General features: G+C 44.5%; 1 protein-coding gene across 1 annotated transcript in view; it reads left to right on the forward strand.

Moving 5' to 3' along the window:
- The window catches only part of YES1 (YES proto-oncogene 1, Src family tyrosine kinase), a gene marked incomplete at its 3' end in the record, with an annotated part of 28,287 nt that extends 27,017 nt beyond the window's left edge, over positions 1-1,270 (forward strand). Inside the window, exon 11 of the mRNA XM_080714826.1 lies at positions 1,062-1,270. Within this exon, the coding sequence (XP_080570952.1) occupies positions 1,062-1,270 (209 nt within the window). The remainder of the gene's footprint in view (positions 1-1,061) is intronic.
- Between the last annotated feature and the right edge of the window lie 7,579 nt (positions 1,271-8,849).

Here is an 8,849-nt window from a genome sequence, read left to right on the forward strand (position 1 = left end):
GGCTCAAGTCCAGCCTCAGCTACTTAAGTAAGGCCCTCTGCAGCTTAGTGAGATCTTGTTTCAAAATAACAATAAAAAAAAATTAGGGCTGGGGGTGTAGCTCGGAGGTAGAATGCAACTGGGATCCATCCCCAGTATGACTAAAATAAAAGTGCTGGGTGTGGCTGGGAGGTAGAATGCCTCTGCCTCTGGGTCCAATTCCCAGTTAAAAAAAAAAAAATGCAAGAGAGGCTAGGGTGTACAGCTAAGTCAGGGAGTGCATGCCTCGCACGCACTGGGGCCTGGGTTTAGTCCCTAGCACCAAAAAAAGGGCAGGGAGAGAAAGGGAATAATGAGAAATGAGTCAAACGCATCTCCACTCATAAGCACATTACGTGTAAGTCCACTTTGCGTTCCAGTTAAAGACAGATAAGAGCTAGGCGCAATAGCACGCGCCTCTGCTCTCAGTACTTGGAGGCTGAGGCAGGAGAATTGCAGGTTCAAAGCCAGCACATGCGTGCTAACTTAGCAAGACCCTGAGCAAAACTTTAAAAAAAGAAAAGAAAAAAATAGGCCCAGAGGCGTGGCTCAGAGGTAGAATCCTCAATACCCCGACACACTCTTGGACCCAGGGGCCTTGTACCTCTTAGCTAAACCCCAGCCCCAAGGTGGGGAGGCTGGTCTTGAACCTGTGGTCTTCTTGTCTCAGCCTCCAAAGCAGTGGGATCATAGGCGTGCGCTGCAACTCTTGAATAAGCTTCTCTTGATGTGCTCTGCTTAAATTTTATTTTGTTTGGCTGGGTGTGGTGCACACAGCTATAATCCCAGTACTTCAGAAGCTGAGATAGGAGGATGGCAGGTTCAAGGCCAGTGAGTGTGGTAATTTAGCAAGACCCTGTTTCAAAATAAGAAAGAAAGGGCTGAGAGTATAGCTCAGAAGTGGAGCGCCCAGGTTCAATCCTAAACTCCGCAGGGTGGGGATCTGTTTGTCTGTTGAGACGATCTCTCGTGGGCAGACTTCAGAGACTTGAGGGCTGCTGGCGGCCAGGCCCTGCCCCTCAGCGTGTGAATCTGTGTGCTAGGCATGGTAAACCGAGAAGTGCTGGAGCAGGTGGAGCGCGGGTACAGGATGCCCTGCCCTCAGGGCTGCCCCGAGTCCCTCCACGAGCTGATGAACCTGTGCTGGAAGAAGGATCCTGATGAGAGACCCACGTTTGAGTATATCCAGTCCTTCTTGGAAGACTACTTCACTGCAACGGAGCCACAGTACCAGCCGGGAGAGAACTTGTGAGCCAGGTAGCCTCTGTATGCACGGGTCCGCCCCATGTAAAGAACTGTGTCGAGTTCCTCATGAGGAGGACGCAAAGGAAGAAAACCAAAAATCTTCGCTCTGCGTGGTTTAACAGCACGCTGGAATTCCAGACACGGTTGCACAGAACCACTTTTTTCCCCCAGGTGTAAAACTCTTAAGTACCAATGATGAATTTTCCAACTTATTTCAGGGTCCAAAGAGAGAAGCAAGCTGTCGATGGCAGTGCGGGTGAGGGCACGGTGAGGAGAGCTACACGGCGACTGTTTATAGCCTTGGCTTTTCTTCCCCAAACTCAGACTTGAGAAAGCTGTTTGTTATAGACAAAACTTGGGAGTTTTTGTCTATACAAAAGAAGTTATACCATAGTAAAATCTAAAAATAAGGAACTTTGTGGGACCATATAATTCCATTCCGGTTTTAAAAACTTGGCGTTTATTATTCTGAAAAGTTTTTTATGTTAAACAGTCAATATGCAGGCTTAACCTAGGCCTCCTTGTATGTGGAAATGGGCCAGGTTTCTGAAGAGCAAAAAGGATTATAAGCATCATCTAAAACTTGACTAAATATTAGAGCACAGCATTAGAACTTGAAAGCATAACATACTGTGTCCATACTCACTCATGAAACTGGAAAATAGAAAAAATTTTTTACTTCAAATATGAGTAGTTCAATTTAGAATAATGAACATAATTGTGGGTTAATCTTTTGTAAGATTGCGTTGATTTTTTTAAAGGCACTATATAATTGAAATTCTACTGTCTAATCCAAGAGAAAATTCTTTAATCTTTAGATAGCATGAAAAGTAAGGCCCAGCATTTAAGCATTAAAATTAAAGTCTTGGTACTGTGAGATGTTGCTGGCGCTTCTGTGGTGATGGGCGCTGCAGGTAGGACAATCGCTAGGTCAGGGAGGTGAGTGCACTTTTGCTTGTATTGAATGCAGACTGAGAGAGGGAAGTGAATTTAAAAGAAATATAAGAAAGGAAAATGGGGAGTTTCTCAGAGGGAGGGAGTGGACTACTTAACGTTGACGTCACGGAGAGGCAGGGCGACTTGCCGGCACTCAGAAATGAACTGTTAGAGACGTGACTGGCAAAGGACCTTTCTGCACATCCACGGTAAGTGGCGGCCTCGTCCTCCAGATGGTGACGTGGCGGCTCCTAGTCGACACAGCGTTTGCGCAGAACATTTGTAGAGCTCCATTTTCAACTCCACACTCAATCCTCATCCACTTTATAAATACACTGAGCAGTTGTTGTTCTTCCCTCTTAGCATATAGTTGATGTGGGAGGAAGCTTACTCTGAACGATCACACTAAGTCAAGAGGGGGATAGGGTTTGCACATTTAAAGTGCAGAAATGAAACATGCTTTTCTGACTAACTCACAAAGAAACTTCCAGGAATGGATTTCAGTAGCATTACTGGCATAAGAGTCTAACAAAGAAAAACTGACTGATAAATGGAAGCCTAGTATTTGTGTTTGAGAATACCGCGTTTCATAGTCACATTCATAGCACTGTATCCGCTTCCCAAATTCTCAACATACGGTGCTTAACTTTCACCACGTACTTGATTTAATCATTAAATGTACAGTTCTTTGCCAGGGACTGTGTTAAAATCAGACTGTTTTCAGATGTGAGTAGTGAACGTCAATCAAGTTGGCAACAGTTCCGGTGCTGGAGATCACGGTGGCTTCCTCTGTTTACATAACCTGCTGAGTATTGAATCCCTCTGCCAAGACGATCTTTTCTAAGACGAGTGCTGCCATTGTTTACCTTAATGTTCACAACCTATGACATGAGTTTTTAAAGGACTTTATGTGAACTCGGATATTGTAATTTTTTAAACGTTTTAAAATGGTCACAAAATTATGTTTATATACTGATTTCAATCAGGAAAATAAGCCAGGAAAGGTTGATGGCATTCACTAGATCTTAAGTGGACAGTTCCTCGTAGTAACAATTGTACAGTAAGATAAAACACTAACTTAATGTGTGTTCAGTTTAAATCGTCATGTGTTTTTTAAATGCCAAGAAAAGCAGTTTTGTATATTTGAAGATTTTGTTCCAGCAGCTTTGGTCTTCAGTGTCTTAATGTGGAAATTAACCCTTACCAAAAAAGGACTTGGCCAACGGCCTTCTAGCACACACACTTTTTTTAATGAATACTGGTAGCCTAAAACTTAATATTTTTATAAAGTATTGTAATATTGTTTTGTGAATAATTGAAATAAAAATTCTTATTGAATGTACATATTTATCTTTTCAGTTGCTATTCCTATTTTTCATTAATTTTGCTTAAATTGATATATTCTGAATTGATCATTGAGAAAAATGTTCAACTACATGTAATTTCTGAGCAGTTAAATCAGATATTAAATTTAGAACACTATTAAACTTATTGTAATTAATTTTACATTTTAGATGAGTGACATTTTTATAAGTATTGTCTCTTAAAATTTGTATCAAGCCTGGCTTGGTGGCGCACGCTTGTAATCCCAGCATTTGGGAGGCTGAGGCAGGATGATCACGGTTCACAGACAGCGTCAGCTACTTAGTGAGTTCTTTGCGACTCAGACCCTGTTTCAAAATAAAGAATAAAAAATAGGGCTGGGGGTGTAGCCCGGAGGTAGAAAGCCCCTGGGTTCCATCCCCAGTAACACACACACACACACACACACACACACACACACACACACACACACACAGAATGAAAATTAGGGCTGGGGATCCGAGCATGTTGGCACACGCTCGTAACCCAGTAGTTGGGAGGCTGAATTAGGAGGATCACAGGTTTGCGAGCAGCCTTAGCTCTTTAGGCCCTCCGCAACTTAGTGAGACCTTGTTTCAAAATAAATAATAATAAAATAGGGTGAAGGTGTAGCTCAAGAGGTAGAATGCCCGAGTTCCATCCCCAGTACTGCAAAAAAAATTTTTGCAATAGGGTTGGGGGTGTAGCTTGGAGGTACAATGCCCCTGGGTTCCATCCCCAAGACCGGAGGGAAAAAGAAATTGCCAAAAGCTAGGCACAATGGGACCACACTTGTAATCCCTGCACTTGGGAGGCTGAGACAGGAGGATCGCCCAGGTTCAAAGCCAGCCTCAGCTACTTAGTGAGGCTCTCAGCAACTTAGACCCTGTTGGATAGGCCAGAGGTAGAAAAGCCCCTGGGTTCCACCCCCAGTACCATCAAAAACAAAAGAAAAAGAGGGCTGGGAATGTCACTGGAGGTAGAATGCCCCTGGGTTCAATTCCCAGTACCAAAAAATATAACAACAACATATACACACATACCCCAGTATATATGGTCAGTGCATCATGTAGAGGAGCCTAAGTGATTTGAGTAAAGCCGTTCACATAGATTTCAAGTCGAATGGCCAGCCGGGCGTGGTGACGCACGCTTGTAATCCCCGCGCTTGGGAGCTGAGGCAGGAGGATCGCAGGTTCGAAGCCAGCCTCGGCTACCTGGTGAGGCTCTCGGCAACTTAGTGAGACCCTGTTTCCAAATAAAATATAAAACTAGGGCTGGGAGTATAGCCGGAGGTACAAAGCCTCCGTACCACAAAAATAAAAGCACTCCCAGTACCACACACACACAAAAAAATTTTTTTTTAAAGTAGAATGGCCACTTTTGACCATAAAGGACTTAATATCTAAAAATGCAAAATGTATGAGCTGTATTTCTGTGTGTGTTTTACAGTTCTTTTATTATAGGTCTAATGAAAATAAAATTACCTAATTTTAAATGGCCAGTCGAAGCACTTGTGATTTTCATACTGTAATTGTGTGCATTACCTCTTACAATTGTTACTGGCCTTTTTCCTGATTTTCAAAAAGTATCATTTAAACAACACATACTTGTCCTTCAGCAAACATGGAACATTTTTATAGTATAGTAGTTCTCAAGAATCTCTTCCAGTTTTCTTTTGGCCTTTTCATTTTATGTGTACTCTCTGACATTTTGTGTGTATGTTCAAATCTTATTTTTATGCTTACAAAACAGGCAGGCATGGTTGCACACACTTGTAATCCCCCTACTTGAGGCTGAGACAGTAGGCCGCGGGTTGGCAGCCAGCCTCAGCCATTTGATGAAGCAGAAGGGGCTGGAAAAGAGGCCCCCGGACCCGTCTCGGCTGCGGCCCCCTGGAGCTCCCTCCACCCCTCAGGAGCTGGGCCCTTGAGCGGCTTGATTTCTCGTGATCTATCACCTGCCAAGATCCCCCCTGCGCGCTGCCTTCAACACATGAGTTCTGGGGGAGACCTCGGACCCTAATACTAGCTGGTTATGTCTGTAGTCTTCAACCATTGACAAGAAACTTGAGAAACGGCTGGAATCGGTCTAGTAGACATTTTTAAGAAACTTCTAGAACCAGAAGAAACCTAGTCCAGGGAAAATAGAGAAGAAAATTCTTGCAGTTTTAAAGTGCAATTCCAGAGAGTCCTCACTTTGACTTAACTCTAAAGAGGACAGGGAGCCCCGAGGGAACATTTTGTTTTGTTTTGTTACATAATTTATCCACACTAAAAGCTACCATTTTAAGAATACAAATTTTTTTTCAGTACTGGGGATGGAACCCAGGGGCATTTCTACCTCTGAGCTACACCCCCAGCCCTCTTTTTAATTCTTTTGATGAAGATTAGTTTATCATGTTCTTCCTGATTCATGTTTTATGCATCTGAAGACAATTTGCCTTACCCAAGTTCACAAAGATTTTCTTAGGCCTCCTCTGAAGTCTTTATAACACTTCTCTTGAGGTGTGCGTTCTACTTAAAGGTAATTTTCTGTATGATATAAGGTAAGGGCCCAGAGTTGTTTATTCTGTTCTCGCACCAGTTTTTGGAAAGACTATTTTTTAATCCGTTATATTTCTGGACAACTGTTTAGATCAACTGACCACAAATGTATGGGTCTGTCCCAACACTTGTTTCCTTGATCCATACAGATGTGCGCCACCACACCAGGCTAGATTTCCATTGCATTTTAGAATCAACTTAGCAACTTTTTTTAGTAACCTTGCTGGGAAGTGGGACATGCTGGTACACACCTCTAATCGAGTATTTGGGAGGCTGAGATAGGAGGCTAGCAGGTTCAAGGCCAGCCTCAGCAACTTCGTGAGGCCCTTAGCACCTTGGTGAGACTGTGTTTCAAGATTCTAAGGCAGCACCTGGGCCTCTACGCACAGGCCGGGTTGCAGGAGGGGAGTCTGCGCCGCGGCTGAAGGGACCTGGAGCCAGACCCTCCATTGCCGGCCCTGGACCGAGCGCCCTTTGCTCCTGTTGGCTCGAGGGGCTGAGCCCAGGGCGGCCTGGCACCCGGCCAGCAGGACCCCAGATTGGCTTTAAGTTCAACACCTGCCCGCTCCGCTAACTCCAATTCTGGAGGCCTTTCCTGACTGTCCTGCCAGGTGACGGACGAATCGAGCACCGAGACCATCACGTGTGTCTCCCGCCAGCCGTTAGAGGCAGAACCTCCTCTCTTCTCGTCCGGCCTTCTCTTGGGAAAGGTTATATTTCAGTGACTGGGAGGTCATTCGTTCTCTCCCCAGCCACAGATAAAAGATTGCTCATAGGTAAGGACCCTTTAAAGTCAGACTTTATCAAACCGGCCCCAAACCCCGAGGCCTGGTGCCAGCCCTCCCTGCTGCTCCAGCCCGCAAGCACCAGGGCTCTTGTTAGACTCTACTTGTCCTCCTGAGGACTCAGAAGTTGCCAGCTGAGTCAGCGATGAGCGGGGCAGGAGGACAGAGGCCCGGCCAGCCTCGAGCCGGGGAGCTACGCACACCTTTGACTGCCATTTTGAAGGCTCAGCCCTCCCCCTGCGCCTGGGGAAAGTTTCCAACATGGCAGGCACGGCGCAGGCACACGCAGCTGTGGCACGGAAAGAGACGTTTCCTCCGTGCATGCACACGAGGGGAGCTCCCGGAATAAATGAATTCCACCAGGCAGAGGGCACACTTTTTTTTTACACTTCTGAAAATGGACCCTTCTAGACCTTTCTCTAGTATGTACCCCCTTATCACGACCTCTTAAGTTGTGCCCCCACTTCCCTAAATAAGTCCCCTATATCCCCCCAAAAAAGTTAAATAAGAGCTGAGATAGTGGCGCACGCTTGTAATCACAGTACTTGTGTGGCTGAGGCAGGAGGATCACAAGTTCACGGCCAGCCTCAGCAACTTAGACCCTCTGCAACCCAGACCCTGCTTCAAAATAAAGAATAAAAATAGGGCGGAGGGTATAGCTCAGAGGTAGAATGCCCCTGGGTTCAAACCCCAGTACCACAATAAAAAAACAGATAAATAGATATAAAATAGACTCAGAGTATAGCTTCAAGGTAAGAAACCCTGGATTCAATACCCAGTACCAAAAAACAGAATAAAACATAAAACAAAAAACAAACCCATATAGTTTGTTTTAGTTGATTTTCTTTTTTTTTTTTTTTTTTTTTGTGGTACCAGGGATTGCACCCTGGGGCAATCTACCTCCAAGCTACACCCTCAGACCTATTTTTATCCTTTATTTTGAAACAGGGCCTCACTAAAAATGGAAGCTGGCCAAGAACCTGTGATCCTCCCATCTCAGTCTCCCAAGTCCTGGGATTACAAGCATGTGCCACCATGCCTGGCTTCGTTGATTTTCAAGTGTTAAACCAACCTTGGATTAGTAGGATAAATCCCATGTGGTCAAGATATATTGTGCTTTTTATATACTGCTGGTATAAGACTTGCTCGTTTTTTTGTTTTAAGTTCACATGGGATATTGTTAAACAGTTTTCATTTCTAGCAATACCATTGTCTTAGTATCAGGGTAATACCATCCTCCTTAAGCTGGAAAATGTCCCTCATCTTGTATTTTTTAGAGTTTAATTAGCGTTCACTATTGGTCACGTATATTCTGTGGGTTTATGCCAATGTATAACGACATTCAGACTTAAAACCTCTGCTCTGCAAAAGTTACAGCCAAGGGAGAAAAAAGACAAGTTTTATATACACCTGGAAAAATACCTGCAACAGACACGTCTGGTGAAGGACTATTATTTGAAATATTCAGAGAACTCTTAGAACTCAAAAATGAGCCGGGTGTAGTGGCGCACACTTGTAATCCCCACGCTTGGGAGGCTGAGACAGGAGGATTGCGGTTTGCAGACAGCCTCGGCTACTTAGGCCCTTTTCAACTCAGTGAGACCCTGTTTCAAAATAAAGAATAAAATAAAGGGCTGGAGGTGGAGCTTGGAGGTTGAATGCCCCTGGGTTCCATCCCCAGTACCGCAAAAATAAATAAGTAAATAAATAAATAATCATAGGCCTTAATAGACCTTGTATGTAACAAGCAGTATAAACATATGCTTCCCAACATTTCTTGTCAGGGAAATGCAAATTAAAACAAGCCAGCAAGCCAAGTGTGGTGGTGCACACCTGTAATCCCAGTACTTGGGAGGCTGAGACAGGAGGATGGCAGGTTCGTGGCCAGAGCGTCTCATGCTGACCTTGAGCCAAAGTTGGGTCGGGGCCCGCAAGAGCCTGAGCCCCCCATGAAGTATGAATAGCATCTCCTTCAAAAAAT

The sequence above is a fragment of the Muscardinus avellanarius genome, assembly GCF_963383645.1.
Source record: "Muscardinus avellanarius genome assembly, chromosome: 17".
NCBI classification, from domain to species: Eukaryota; Metazoa; Chordata; class Mammalia; order Rodentia; family Gliridae; genus Muscardinus; species Muscardinus avellanarius.